The sequence below is a fragment of the Cyanistes caeruleus genome, chromosome 15, assembly GCF_971803275.1.
Source record: "Cyanistes caeruleus chromosome 15, bCyaCae1.hap1.1, whole genome shotgun sequence".
NCBI lineage: Eukaryota > Metazoa > Chordata > Aves > Passeriformes > Paridae > Cyanistes > Cyanistes caeruleus.
This window is the reverse complement of record NC_141715.1, coordinates 3,839,266-3,854,736: the sequence shown is the minus strand read 5'-3', so window position 1 is coordinate 3,854,736 and position 15,471 is coordinate 3,839,266. Positions and strand designations below refer to the sequence as shown.

At 46.4% G+C, this 15,471-nt stretch overlaps 2 protein-coding genes across 2 annotated transcripts; both read right to left on the bottom strand.

Moving 5' to 3' along the window:
* Positions 1-1,669: 1,669 nt before the first annotated feature.
* LOC111935480 (serine protease inhibitor Kazal-type 6-like) lies at positions 1,670-8,732 on the bottom strand. The gene is made up of 5 exons (XM_086851732.1): positions 7,265-8,732; positions 5,762-7,146; positions 3,645-3,676; positions 2,585-2,697; positions 1,670-1,821 (listed from the first exon to the last, which is right to left on the bottom strand). Exons 2-5 carry the CDS (start codon positions 5,817-5,819, stop codon positions 1,776-1,778), a joined length of 249 nt encoding a protein of 82 aa, XP_086707858.1. The 5' UTR covers positions 5,820-7,146; positions 7,265-8,732; the 3' UTR covers positions 1,670-1,775.
* A 403-nt stretch (positions 8,733-9,135) lies between these two features.
* On the bottom strand, positions 9,136-13,487 carry LOC111935479 (double-headed protease inhibitor, submandibular gland-like). Its single transcript, XM_023935871.2, has 8 exons — positions 13,280-13,487; positions 12,778-12,800; positions 12,115-12,242; positions 11,813-11,858; positions 10,772-10,899; positions 10,579-10,630; positions 9,797-9,924; positions 9,136-9,313 (listed from the first exon to the last, which is right to left on the bottom strand). The coding sequence occupies exons 1-8, from the start codon at positions 13,335-13,337 to the stop codon at positions 9,268-9,270; spliced, it is 609 nt and encodes a 202-aa protein (XP_023791639.2). The 5' UTR covers positions 13,338-13,487; the 3' UTR covers positions 9,136-9,267.
* Positions 13,488-15,471: the final 1,984 nt, after the last annotated feature.

Sequence of the window (15,471 nt, the reverse complement as noted above, 5' to 3'; positions counted from 1 at the left end):
AACATGGAGCTGGTCCAGTGCCACACAATGTCACAGGATCATCACAGGGTAACTAGGGTAGGAGGAGTCGTGGAGGTCATCCTGCTCCAAGCTGGAGTTTTGATAAGGAAAGGCATTTTCCCAACGTGTTCTTCATGACCACTTGTGCCTCTTGCTCCCCTCAACCCTGCCCACGCTCTGGATGTCCTGTCGAGTTCAGTAACATCTGAATTTAAACCTGAGCAAGGGCCCAGGCTGTACAGCCACAGTGAGGGTTGGTCTCCTTCAAAGAAGAGGTGGCAGATTTTGCAAGAACCCTTGCTGGGATGGGAAAAACGTCAGGATCAAAGGCAGCTGGACCGAGAGAAGCTCCGAACCAGCTCCAACACAAAGCTCTGTCTGGGCAGCTCAGCCACTGGCTGGCTGCCTGGGAAGTTACCAAATGACAAAGGATCTGCCAGAATTGGGTTATGTGGATTACCAGAGGAGTAGCTGGTATTAGGTGTGCTGAGCACCTTGCTGAGGCCTCTCTTTTTAGGCATTGTGCCCCAGTTGAGTTCAAAGCTGGGATTGTGGCGGGAGAGGCAAACGCTCAAGCTCTGTCCAAACAAGGTCCAGAGGTTTAGGTGCTCAGCATTTAGGTGCTTGCAAAAGATGTTGACCCCTGAGGCTGATGGTAAATCTCCCTTTGAAAGTTAAGTGTTTAACATGAAGGAGCTGCTGTCCCATTGATCTACTGCCAGTGTTTTAACAAGAGGATGCCACAAATATTTCCCTGTGAGAGTTTTGCACAGTGAAAGGGGAGAGACTGTAAAATTATTTTTTTTGTGTTTGCACAAAGAACGGTTTGTCAACCAGAGTGAAGAAGAGAGAGGGCAGCAGTGTGAAAAGTGAAGAAAGGAATGAAGCCTATGTGTATTAAAAATTGTAAATAAATGCAAACATGTGTGCCTAGAAAATCAAGGTCTGTGTATGATTCAGAGAGAATTTATCCTAGAGAAGGGGAGAGTAAGCCCACAGCTCTTCTGCTCCAGGGAATGTATTTTTTTTTAAATTATTGACAATTTATACAATCTGTCGCTCTTCTAAATATAATTTTATTAGCATGAGAAGACACTTGGCAGCAGGAAACTAATGCTTGTGAGTTCACAGTTTTCAAGACAAAGCGTTCTCTAAGAGAAAAGAAGGAAAAAGACCGATTTGGGAAGAAGAGCCTTGCAGCTTCTGCCTAAAACCAGCCTCCACCTGCCATCTTCTGGGTGCAGGCTTAAATGGAGCAATGTTCCCTACCCTCAGCTTGCTTGTCTCTGCTTTCCAAAGGAGATGAGGCATATGCAGTCACGCTGCTCATCAGCTCTCCCGTCACCCTCCCACAATAACCCCTGCGAGAAGGAACACGGCTCTGGAGGCTGGAACCGAGGCTCCTGCTCTCACCCACCCCCTGGGATGGGCAGCAGCCCACGAGCAGGTTTTGGCTGCCCAGCATGTGCCAATGTGCCAGGCAGGATGGGACAGAGGAGCTGTGGCTGGTGGGGGCAGGAGGACACAGGGGAGCCGTGGGAATCGCCTTTATTCCCGGGAGGAGGGTGATGCAACAGCACAGGAGAGCAAAGCCACGCATCAGGCTCCAGCACGGCTGGATCAAAGCCTTTTTCTGGGTCTTACGGAAAAAAAGAATCCAGCCAAGGAATCGTGCTGAGTTTTATTTTATTGAGCAGAGACAGCAGAGGAGGACAGGCTGATCCCGTGTCCGCACCGACGGCGGCTCAGCTCCTGCGGCTCGGTCCAGGGAGGACTCAGCATTTCCCCAGGTGCTTCAACCTTATTTTCCCTCCACTTCTCCTGTAAAAGGAGGGAGAGAGACTTAGAGCAAGCAGCAGATGACAGATGCAGCAGTGTGGGACGGGGCTCATCCATGCCAACAGGCCTGACTCATGGCAGTGGATGTCCCTGGTACCTCACAGGGAACACCAGGCCATTTCCTCCTCTCCTCGCTCTTCTCTCACCTGCCCTAGGACAAGGCAGCCCTGGCTGCACACTAAATGTAACGAGTGCTAAGGCAAAAACATTCTGCAAGCACATTCCATCCATCAGGGATGGCTCCTATTGCATCTCCCTTAAAAGGTGACAGAGCTGAGGAAAAGGAGAGACATCCTGTTCTTCCTCTGAGATCTTGTGTCTTGTTCCACAAAGTTCATTCAGACTTTTCAGGAATAACTTGGCATGGCTCAGCTCCCACATTCCTCCAGGCACTTCTCAGTACCCAGGAGTGTGGGCAGTGAGAGCTGCAGCCTGTGGCACACAGTGGGAATTGTGCATCAATTTAGTGCTTGTGGAAGGTACAGGCAGGATGCACTTGCTTCCCAGGCCCTGAGCTGCCTCTCAGCATGGCAACCAGCAGCCTGCAACGCCCAGAAATGAATTAAAATTAACTCATAGTCACACAGCTCTGCTCCAAGGAGGAAACATTCCACTTGGCACGGTTCAGAGGCTGGTCCATACACAAGGAGCAGCCTGGATACACGGCTTCCCCTCCATGAAGAACATCATTAGATCCATGGAAATGAAGGCAAACCCTGCTGTTTCACCCCCCAGTGTCACTTACAGCACTGCCTTGCAGAAGGCACACTTGTTCCCATACGTGACGCCGTCCGTGCCGCAGTGAGGGTTGGACTCCCTCGTGCAGTACACGCTTCTGTTTATGAACTCTCTACAAATCTGCACAGGGAATAACAAAAAAACAAAACCCTTCAGGACCCCCATACTCTTTGTTTCACTTTCTAAATTGGACCCGAGGTCATTCATGTAGTGCTTTTTCTGACAAGTGCCCACACTGCCTATTTTCTGACAGAAAAAGCCCTCTTGGAATGAGCAGAAGCGGCATTTCAGGGGAATTTTGGCCCCATGTTTGAGGAGGGAAACTGCAGTCACCTGGGAGAAGTCTTGATCTCCCAACAACAGGAGTGGATTAGCCTAGGCATGCAGGAGAAGAGTCAGCACTGATGCTCTGTCAGGCACTTGGATCTGAGCTACCTCCCTGCCGCATGACTTCAGGTGTCTTGCGAAACCCTGCGCCCAGTTTGGTGCTTGCAGAGCTCCTGCTTTCCCAGGGGAAGGAGGGGAAAACCATAGGGAAATTCCCTGAGGAATTAAAAATCATGCCAGCAATTAAAAAATATGTACTGGAAGTGTACAGGTATTTTGTCTCTCTACAAGTCCCAGGGACGGTCTAAATTCAGGGGACTAAAACACTTAATAATCCATTTGCTTCATGAGAAGATTGGATAGTGAAGCCAAGTCAAAAGTGGCGCAGCACTTAAACATTTGCTAAATCAACCATTTATTTCCCTGCTCTACCTGCTCACGTGGCCACACAGCATCCCCCAGGCAGCAGTGAATTCCCCAGCACTGGGAATTCTTGGAAGGACCCACCTGCTCCCAGCAGACATTAAAAACTGTTTACCCAGCACCAAGATTTTGGCTATAAAAACATTCCTCCAAAGGGAAACGCCATGACTGGATGTGTCACTCAGTGCTATGGTTTAGTTGACAAAGTGGTGATCAGTCAGAGGTTGGATTCGATGATCTTGGAGGTCTTTTCCAACAGTAATGATTCCATGGTTCTATTAAATGCAGATTCAGCAAGCAGAAACAGCAGCACTAACCTCTTCGATCTCTTGACCTGCTACATCTGGAACTGAAAGGAAAAAACAAACAAACAAACAAAATAAATAAATAAAAAAACAAATAAAAACCAGACAGATTTTACATGTCAGCATTACTTTCTGATAAAGTCTGAGCTGAATTCTCAAACCTTTTGTGCAAACTGCAGTGAAACAGACTCCAGGTTTTTCCTACTCCGTCATCACTCACAGGGGAAGAGGGGGAAGGAAATACATTATCTGAATTGCTTCTCGGTATTTTCCTATTTTGAAAAATGCTACTAAAATACCACGTAATCATTCATTCAGCTGCTAGCTACACCTCAGACACATAACCCAATCTCCTGGAAGGCAGCCACTCCCGGGGAAGCAAGCTGCCGTATCGGATGTGGAACCGTGCTCCCAGAGATTTTAAACCCATGCTGGCTTTTAAGTCTTTTAGGCTCCTGCACCTCTGAACAAAGCACGTGGCTGGTGCTGCTGGCAGGAGGGGACCATGGAGAGGGAGGGCCCGTGGTTGGGTTCCAGCCGTGCTCAGCACAGCCCAGACACCCTCCCAGGACAGGCTCAGCCCAGCTGAGATACAAGGAGACGTCATGGGGTGACAGAGAGCAGAACAGGCAGTGCCAGCACAAAAATCCCCTCTGTATCACAGGCTCTGGGCATGGAGCTGATCAGACCATGCTCTTTCTGTTTCCTCCCAGCAAAGCTGGCAGGCAGGCGTGCAGGTTGAGTCAGAGCTGTGAAACGGGGCGACCCTCTCGTGTCCCTAAGGGGGAACCACTCCAGGGTGGGTTGAATGCAGATCTGCAGAATCTGGGTCACAGCAGAGTGGGACAAATGCCCAGCACTGGTGAGGCTGTACCTGCTGCTCAGCAGGGTCACTGCCAGCTGTGGCTCTGGGCAGGAGGTGGAAGGACCCTGTCCTACACTCGTCCCTCCCTGGTGGAAATCCCACCCAACCCTCAGTCAGCTCAACCCTCATCCACCAACCCTTCCTACTTATTTTGCTGTTTCTGTTGTCCTTCAGTGTTTTTTTCCTGGTGCTGGCACATTTACCCTCTGCTCAGGTTTGGCTCGGCTGCCTTAATGCTGAAGGCACTGATATGGCTATCTGCATATTATTTACAAAACAGCTCATTAAATAGTTTTTATAAATATTACATGCAGCTACAGAAGAATTTGTGATGATGCCTCTTGACATCTGTTTATTTTACAGGAGATCACAGGGTTTGCTGCTATTCTGCCCGGCCTTGGAAGGAAACATCAGCCTTCTGATGGAACCCAGTCCCAATTAAGTCTCAATTAGAGACAGATGAATATTTCATAATGAATAATGTGTACAAAGCAATTCACCTCTTCTCCATGCACAGCTTGCCATTTTCTCAAGTGACTTCTTTATTCAAATTATTCACAGAAAAACAAGTATAAATAATTATTGTTCCACATATTCTTCAATAACTGTTGCCACACACCTTGCAGAGTTAGGTCAGCTGGACTCAAGCAAGTGATAACACTGACATGATTTATAGGTTCAAAAATCATCACTCAGCTTCCCCACATCATCACAGAGATGTGTAAATCTCCAGATAAATAGTTGCTGGATCCTTTTAATTTGCCCTCTTTGTTCTGGCTCCTTGAGGACATTTGAATTTAATTTTCAAGCTTTTCTCTGCAACATCAACGAAAGCTGAAACTTTCATCTAATTACGTCTCCACATCTCCAAGGAAAACACCAAATACCAAGATGCTTAGGATCAAAACAAGAGCAGATGACCTGGAGGTGATCGAGTTTCTTCTCTAAATGGTTCAGCAAAACTCTCCAGTGAACATTTGTACCAAAAATTCATAATTACAGTCTGCTTTGGTATATTTGCTGAAGAAATGCTCAGAATTTGCTCGCTCTGTCTCCCAGTGACACCTCCACTACTTTATCCACTGCAGAGGCACACAAGGAGTGGAAATTTGTCACATGAGTGAGCAAATCCTGCAGATATTTTCTACTTGCTCAGCTTCATCTTCAAGCCTGTCAGCTGGTGATCAAGACTCTCCAAAATTTGTTGTCAGGAGAGATTTTGGTGTTTGTTTTTTGTTTCTAGGCTAGGGGAAAGATCACTTACCCGAGAAGAAAGAGAGCAGCAGCAGGCTGAGAAGCACTAAGGCACCTGTAGCCCTCATGCTGCAGGGAGCTCTTTAGTCCAAGCCAGATCGGAGCAGGAGGTGTTGTCTCAGTCCCTGAGCTCACAGTGTGCACACAGAGCTGCCTTTCTGTGTATTTATGTGCCTGTCATAGCTGTCCTCATTCCCCACCTTAATTGTGAGAACTTCTCCACTTGGTTTCTAAAGCCATTATTGGTCCTGGCCGGTTTATGGTGCTTTAAGGAATGCTGTCCTGTCCACATCAAACCTAGAAAGGGATAATTATATGAGTGATAGACGTGCTTGTAACGTAATTATTTTATTTTTTTTTTCTAAATAGTCACAGGATTCTCACAAGGGTGAATTTTCAAAGCGGTGATTCACTGGGGAAGCTGGTAATTTTCATTCTCTGGGCCCTCTCCGAATGCCAGCACCGAGGCTCTGAGTGCAGCGTGATGACACTCACTAGACATTACGAAATAAATCACAGCATGAGAATGTGTTGTCTGTGAAACCAATTATACCTTGTTCCCTGGCTATTTTTGAGGATGGTTCTAAATTTGTGGAGTTGGGGTGGAGAAGCGCTGGGCTGTGACATGCTCTCCTCGCTGTGTGCACAGTCCCAGATAGGACTGCTGACTCTCCTCCCTGAACTATTTAAACTCTAGCTGTCAATGTTTTTCCAGTTTTTCACATTCACAAACATATGTTAGGGCTCTGCTCCCACCCCAAGTGGCAGTGATGGGAATTTGATGGGGAATTGGCAGATCCAAGCTCTATTTCCAGCTGAGGCTGTGCAAGGATTTGTGTTCAGGCAGACCATTTGCCAAACACCTCTCCAGATAAGAATAAGCCTAAATTTTAGTATGTTTCCCTAAGGAGACGAGCCTTAGGAGAGGAATGTGTGTAGATATATATGGATTTTAGTTCCCCCAGTGAATTTTGAATGCACAACTAGTTGCAGCCAAATTTTACACAGGAGTGAAAAAAAAAAAAAAAATATCACACTTTAATACATTTCTCTAGCAAGAGAGGAAAGATGCTACCAGCATCCCCAGCCAGCAAGAGAGTTCCTGCAGGAGAGCAATGCTATGGGTTGTCCTACATCTGGGGAAGCATTTCAGTTTGCAGCTTGCCAGACATCTTAAAATCCTGAGAGTGGCAGAGAAACTGTGACTGACAGGCGAATCCTCAGCTGTCTATTAAGGGTGATCTCACGACGCAGCCTCTCATGTAATTTAGTTATCAAACCCGTCAGCTGCAGCCAGCCACGCTCAGTTCTGCCACTCGCAGCACTCCCTGTTTGCCTTTTCTGCTTTCAGACGTCACCGCTTGCGACCACAGCCTCGATACCTCGGTCCCTTACCTGCCCAAAAAAACGTTTCAGCTGCTGCAGCACAACTGGGCTGGCTCCAGCCTCAGCAAACACACGGCAGGGACCAACCCCTTCCAGGCTGAGCAGAGGAAAAGGTTAAATTACCAACCTGGTGATTATTGTTATTGCCCATTTCCACTTCTTTGTGACACCAAGTCATGACAAAGGTGGGGATTCCATCCCTCTGACATTCAGGGGTAGAAGAAGGGCACCTGGACCTTGTTGTGCAGCCCAAGGGGTGGCTGGGCAGAGCCTTGCTGGTATCAAGCTGAGTCCTAACCTGTGCAGACCACTTTTTAGACTTAAATGCTGCAAACCTTTCCATCCTCTGAAGTCCTTGCTAGAGGCTTATGAGGCAGCTGGACACAGCCATATATTCACCATTTGCCCCCCATTTTGCTGCAGGTGAGCAGCTTCTCTTTGGGCTTTTCCAAAGCCTTCACAGCAGGTTTCCTGACTTCCTGGATGTATTTAAAAAATGACTGGAACTCAGTGCCATAGTCTAGTTGTGGTATTAGGGCATTGGACTTGATGATCTTGGAGGTCTCGTCCAACCTAGACATTCTGTTGTTGTTGTTCCTCAGGCACAAACTGCCCCTGAAGAGGAGGCTCACCATAAAACCTTGTCATCAAAGATAATTTCCTGCTATGGCCAGAGCTCCACTGGTCTGTGGCCACTGTGTGAACCTCTTGTCCAACCAGGAATTACAGCCAAACACATCCACTGGCTACTTTTACTGCTCCTTAACTATTTTCTCAGACACACAAGCAGGTGACTAGTGAGGACTCTCCTGACTCTCCAATTTGTCTTTTCTTAGGAGCAGGCACAAAGGTATGATATGACTTATGTTATCTGCAGTAATGCCAGAAAAAAAACCAAAAATAAGAATTTTCATTCTTCTTCCTACTCTCTGCGCTGGTTCTAGGGAAGGACAAGCCTCTTACATCCTGCTGCAAAATTCTTGGTCAAGAAATCATCTACTTCAGAAAACAAGACCAAAAGAAGTATCTTGAAAGTCACAGATTTTGTCCTAAATATCAGCCTTAGCAGCAGGTGTTCTTTTACATAACAAGAGAATGGGAGGTGGAGAAAGGATGAGGAAGGGAGTGTGTGAGCCATGGCACTCGGGACTTTTTTTGCTTGTGCTGTTTGCATACTAACTCCTTGACTCACCCAAAAAGATGGCACATCATCACATACAGTCATATATGTCATTTTTCCTGCAGTGCATGCTTCAGGCTCCCACAAAGATGTTATCTTCACACCTTTTTTCCCCAGATAGAAAACACATTCAAGCTGCCAGCACATCTTCTGGCCCTTCTTTCCCAGACTTAGAAAACCCAAGACCTTTTCCCAAAGGGTCCCCTGGCTCAAATACCACCAGTACAGCTTTTCAGATCTCTTCTCCAAGAAGCTGAAAGCCTAAGCCCAGTCTAATTTCTCTTCAGGTTCTCATTAGGCTCATTACAGCCTTGCATAGCTTGCTGCAATTTTCTGCTGATGGGCACAGTGTCGATGGACACACCCTTCAAGGAAGCAGCAGTTCCTAATTTTCTCTTCCCTATGAGATACCTCCTCCCTTTGCCACAAGCCTCCTTTTTATAAGGCACCACCAGACCTGCCCCTTGCCCAGGTGTGACCAGGTAAAGCTGATCATGTCCCCTTTCACCAGGACCACCCCACCAGGCCAAGGCCCCTAGAAGGAAGAGCTCATCCAGGTTCCAGTGCTGTGACAAAGACAAATCCATTTACACTCTGCAAGACTTCAAAATTAGATTCAAAGCTGTGCTATTTTATAGCATTTTCTGGTGGTTTGCTACAGAATGACATTCTCTCGTGAGGGCTTGAGCTGGTGTTTTGTCTTTATTGTGGTTTATTTCACCACTTCTCCTGCCTGGCAGAAAAGTACCCAAAAGCCTGAAGACCATTATCCCGCCTGGAAAACAAAACCAAAATCAAAAACCATTCCATGGCAAAGATTGTGGCTGCATTTAATTTATTGATCAGTCAAAGCAGAAACTGATGGATAACAGTTGAGGGAGCAAGGAAGAGCATGTTTGATTGAAGAAGTTGAGAGGGAAATGTCATGTTGAAGGGTCCAGCTGCAGCACTTAGCAGCTGCCAAGGTGCCTGAAGAACAGACCTCCAGCGCTGCGGCTGAAGAGAGAGAGGGAGACCAAAATTAGAGACATGGATCTCATTTTTACAGTCCAACTTTACCCAAATAAGCCAAATGCCCTTGTGCTCTCCAAGTCATAAAGTGCTTCACTTAATGTTCCACCTCTTTTCAGATTCCTCAAGTTACACGCTTTCATAGGTTGATGAGATTTGGGACAAACCCCATAATTTTGGACACCTCCTACGGACACACTTTCAATCACCCTGACAGGGAGGCAGTCAGCAATGCTATGAGCCTGCAAGCGGGGATCTGCTTTTAATTGCAAGGGGAGGAGGAGAAGACTCACTCAGGCTTAAGATCTGTGGCGCCTGGGGGGTGGCAGCGGAGTGAGCGTTGGGAGAGGAACATGGGGTAGGGATGGGAACTAACGGGAGCTCTGGGGCTTCCACAGCAGCTGCCCCAGCTGCAGGTGAGCTCCAGATCCTCTGCTTTCCTGGCCACACGGTGAGCTCTCTACTTACGAAACAGCGTTGCAGAACTTGCACTTGTTTCCGTAGGTTCTGCCGTCGGAGCCGCAGATGGGGTTGTACTCGGAGGTGCAGATGAGGCTGCCGCCCTTCTGCTGGTTGCAGTCGATGTTTATGTTTTGCTAATGGAACAAAAACAGGGTTTAAAGCTTTTGCTCCCTAGATTTTCCTACGTAAGTGCTTTATGTTTATTTAATATTTGTAATATGGCAAAGCACAAAAGCACTTTTCAAGAGCAGGGCTCTGTTGTTTCAGCAATTCTGCAGACTCAGAGAATGGGTTTGCCTGGAACAGGCTGAAGTAGGGAGATGGTGGAGGTAAAAAAAAAATCTAATAAATATTATTATAAATAGTGAATGACCATCCTGGTGTTTCCAGGCTGGCTCTCCCACTGGCTGCTCTGGCTCAGCAGGCAAGAAGAGGCAAGTGGACAGAAAGGGAGTGGTCACAAGCCCCAGTGCACCAAGTTCTCCCACCCAGGGAATCACTGCTACTAATAGAGCTCCTGCATCGATGATGCAGCATCTCTTACTCATCCAGTTTCACAGTAAATGAAGGTCTCAGCACCCTCTGCCTGCTGTTCCCAGGTCAGAGAGGGGACCAAGTATCTCAGCCATGGATTTGGTTCCATCTCTGTTGACCCTGGCATAACTGTTTTCCTCAAGTCCTATTTTCAGGCCAAATGCACCAAGACAGTGGAGGCATTTCTATTATTTAGCCATGAATGTGTGCTGCAAAATGTGACAGCAGTTAAGAGTGCAGGTTTCTGGCTTTACCTGCAGCTGGAAGCACTCTCCATATCTCTTCAGGTTCACTTCCAGGCCGCTCCTTTGGGGGGAAAGCAAGTGGAGAATGAATGAGCACAGTGCAGCTGCTTCATGAGCCAAACTACCCCTTTTTGCTCCAAATGCCAAAAAAATAGATCAGTACTGATCCAGGAGCCCACCCCTGACCCAAGCCCCCACTTACGCCACAGCATTACAGAAGTGACACTTGTTCCTGTAGGTGATGCCGTTGGTGCCGCAGATGGGGCTGTACTCCATGGTGCAGGGAATGTTGAAACCACTGCCAGGCTTCAGGAAACCAGTACAGTCGACCTGAAACAGTCACAGAGCAGCATTTGAATCTCTGCTCCCCTTTGCATCAGCCCTGTGTAATGGAGTGTGGTGCAAGGGACATTTCCCCCTCCTCCCAGAGAAGGTGCAAGGTGAAAGGGGCTTCCAGCCACAGCGTGGTGGATTTGGGGGAGCACAGATGAAATCCTGCCCGTGGGTCCAGCATCAGTATCTGTTCTGAGGTGGGCTCCATCCCTGCCATCTTGGGGATTTTCCCCCTGAATGCCACCATGAAGGATCCTTGCCTAAGATACCTCACACAGCAGCAATTTCTGCTGTGAGGTGCCAGTGCCTTTCAAAAATGGAATTTACACTCAACTCACTGCTCCTGCAATTACTCTGAGTGTATTGAAATGGGAGTCATTGTATTATGTGAAATTGCACAGCCAGAATGTTTCTTTACTCTCTCTCTCTCAACTAAAAATAGACATTCTTTGCCACTTTATGGTAGCTCCATATATTGATATTAACTGTAACTTAACTTTGTGATAAATATTCTGATAGAATCCATTTTTTCTGTTACAAAATTATAGTTTAGTTGAAATCCAAACTTCTTCTGGGAATTTCGTAGACACAACAAGCCTCTAAGTCTAAATGTAAAGAGAAGTGTTTTCCTAACACTGAGAGAAACACTCTTGAAATCAAAAGTTTCCTTTCTAAACTCTGCTGCTATACAGAAGATATTTTGCTTTTTAAAACTCACTGATTTTAGCAGTTCAAACAAAATGCAAATTAAATTTCCTGCAGATCTGAAATTCTTCGCTTTCACCCCATTTCTGAGAGCTAGCAATTGTGTGGGTTCACACAAAAAATTTCAAAAATACAGAACGAATCCTAGGCTGGGTTTGTGTCTGGCTATCACCCACCAGGGGAAGGAACAAATCTATGACCGTACCCTAACGCATCTTCCATCGTGTTTCTTGTCAAGAGCAGGGTTGAGGCTAGAGGGAGAGAGGGAGAAGGAAAGCAGGGATTAATCTTTTCATGCCAGGTAGTCATCTCAATCATTAAGTCTCTCCACCCGTAAAGCCCCAGTAATTAATCAGATTCTGGAGCTTTGACATGGAAGATCCCGGGCATTAGGGAAGACCGAAACTTAAGAAAAATCGAGTCCACCCCACGATTAGTCACAACCCCAAGGGTTTCTGCCTGCTGCTTGAGCTGGCACTCTTGGTGACCAGGGGACTTTCTACTCACAGGGAGTCCTTGCAGAGGGCACACTCGTTGGGGTAGGTGCGGCCATTGGTGCCACACACGGGGTCGTAGTCGCGGGGACAGACGCTGCTCATGGTTTTTGAAGACAGCCTGTAGGCACTGCAGGAGGCCTGGGAAAGGGGATTCACAATGCCTCCAAACAGAAAGAAGGGTGTTCTTCCCCTAATCCTGTTTTTGCTGCATTGGGAGGTTATTCTACGGGGAATCTCTATGGCTCTTCCATGGTGGGAAAAAAAAAAGTATCAAGTTTCTTGCAGCTTATGAAAGCACCTCTCTGCTGTTAAGACTTAAAGTAATTTTGGCAAGAATTATGGGCAAAAATGATCATTCCTTGGGGAATCAGGATAGGGAGGATATTTAGGCAGATATTCAATAGTCATATAGATTTTCTGCTGGCACTCTGTGCTGTGCTGACTCGCATTCTACATTATTAATCGCTGTCTTTTTAATCATCAACGTGCTAAATTATCTCTCTCTGACAAAGGTGTTTTCTTATGTTGGGAAAAGAGGTGCACTTAGGGGCACTTCTTTCTTATTCATTTTCTCTTTTTTTCTCCCTCAAGCGTTCCCTGGCATATAGTGTGAGTATGAATTATTCATCCAGTCTTAGAAATCAAGAGTAAATGACAAAGATCTAATACTCACCCGTCTTTGAGCAACAGCAAGATCTACAATAAAAACAGAAGTTATAAAATGTAAAAACTGTACAATGTCCTTCATAAAATTCCCTTGGAATCATCAGTTTCCCTACAGAGTAACCAAATACACCTTCTCATTACCGAGAAGTGATTATCCTCCCAAATGTTTTGTCTACTCCAAGTAAATGCAAAGTGATACACCGAGATTAAAAAAAAAAAAAATCACTTATTTGCGAAACCAGAAATTTTGACTCGCTAAACAAGAATTAGGACCTAAAGTTTTATCCTTCTTTAGCACCATAATCCCCACTAAGGCTCAAAAGCTTAAAGCACAGATCCCCTGTGTTTATCTTCACAAGGGTGAAGTTGGTTGAAAAGAGAGGCCGCGTATTCCTAAACCATCGCATCCCCAGGAGGCTGCGCTCTCCTCCAGGGTGAACAGAGACAGGGAAAGGATCAGGAGGTCTAGACCAGCACAGAGAGTAACAAAAGTGACAAAAATGACTTACCAGAAAGGCAGCCGAGAAGGACCAGCCCCAGCAGGGCAGCGCAGTTGGCCATCTTCATGTTGGTGGTGCTGGTGGTAGCGGCTGTTCCGTGTGGGTCGGCTGCCGGAGAGTCCGTGGATGGTTCTCAGCCTTCTCCCTCCCCACTATATATATGCATCTCCCCGACCTTGTGAAGTCGTCAGCAGAAAGTAATTATTTGCTCTGTAAACTAAGAAAATTGTATCGATTACCGAGTTGAGCTCCAAAGAATACTTGTTTGTTAGAGAGATGCCCAGAAGAATTAAACAAAAATATGAGCTACACCCAGCTTGTTAACAAAGGCGCCTTGCTGTACAATGAGTGATTTGTACTTTCCAAACAGGAGCACTGTCTCAATAGTGGATGTTGTGAAATGGCATATGGAAGTTGGGGAAGGGAAAAAAGAGCCCATTTGTTGGAAGTGTTTGATTTGTGCTCACCGTATCACATATGCTAGACAGGAACTGGGCTCTGGGAGATGTTTGTGGTACAGCTGAGTGTGGTGACAGGAGCATGGGACATCCTATGCTCTCACTGACATGATATCTGGGGTCTGGCAAGCATCACTTTAATGCACTTTAAAGATGCTGAAGCCTCAGTGAATCTCTCCACAGTCTCTCCTGTAATTTCTTGGTACACTGGATTCCTCACCGACAGAAAGACATCACAAGAGAAAATCATTACAAAAAAACCCCCAGAAGTTTATTAGACATTTCTGTGTAGGAGTAAGAGTTATTCATCTGTTGGCAAGGAATACGAGTCTGATTAAGAAATTATAAGAATAAGTAATCCTAAATCTGTACTGGGATAATGGTTCCTATTAATGGCAAGCAACTGGTATTCTGTGCAGGTGAAATGGGCTTGTTAATACCAAAGGCATTCCAGAAAAAATTCCAGTAGCTGCAAACAGAAGGTGAGCCGTTAGGCTTCCCCCTTCTCCCTCAATTATATGGCATTAAATTTAGACTGCCAGCTGAAAGTCGTGTTTTAGGGAAGATAAGTGATAAATAATGTGCTAGGCTCTGCTAAGTGGCTCGACTCTATCACAAGTGTATGGAAAAACAAATAAGGGATATTGCATAAAATAATAAATTTTTGATTTAAGGTAGTCACGGAAGGAAGTGACGGATGGAACTTGTTTGTGCTTCAGAAGAAGCTTGTTTCATACATGTGGCTTAAAGGCAGCCTGAGTTTTAAATAGAAAATCAGAATTGGTTTTCTTATTATCCTGGGAGATGTTCAACACTTGGCATGAGAAGATAAATCATTAAAATGTAGCTGAAAGTGTAAGAGAACTGTAGTCACAGAATGGAGCTTGTGGGATTTGGCCTGTTTATATCAATGAAATAATTTTCCTGAAAAATAAATGAATAATGCTATTTGGATCTCTTTCACAAATATCACAAGTTGAAGGGCTCCTTTGAAAGTTGTTTCTGTCGCATTCTTAGCATCCTGAGTGAGTTGACTTTCAGATTCCTTGAAGTGATTGTGAGCATATTTGGAAAGGAAGCGGTAGTCACGGAAGCATTAATATTGATTAATCTCCAGGGGCAGGAATGCCAAAGTCTGAAAACAAAGCTTCCTCAGAACTTGCAGCAGCCACTGGTGGAGGTGCTGCTTTCCAGCCCTGTGGCTGGGGGGGCTCCAGGAGCAGAGTCCATCTCCTCTTCAGCCCTGCGACCCCAACTCCCCCATAGCCACCTCCAGAAATGAGATCCCCATTAGCAGAAACTCTGCTGCTTCTCCTGTTGTGTTTGCTGCCAGGCTGAAGGCAGCAGGAGCTGTTGTGCCTGGCAGGTGTCTGCCAGGGAGCGGCATCGCTCTCATGTTGAGCCAACACCTGCCCTTTCATTAGTTAGATCCGCTGGGAGATCCTCTCTGCCCCACCTGATGCCCCTGAGGGTCTTTGTGGCCACCCAGGATTGCTCCAAAAACATCTCTTCTCCTCCAGCAGCCCCTGCCACTTGCCAGGGCAGCAGGGGGGAAAAGAGAAACGAGGAAAGAGCCTTGCTAGGGGGTCTGGGAGAAGGGATGGGAGACAAAGGGCAGTGCCCAGGGCAGGGCAGGAGAGCTGCTGGGACAGGTGTGACAGGGGATTGCACAAGGAGCCCCATTAATAGGAAACAGAGGGAATGGGGCAGCAGCAATCACAGGAAAGCAGATGGACTGAAAAC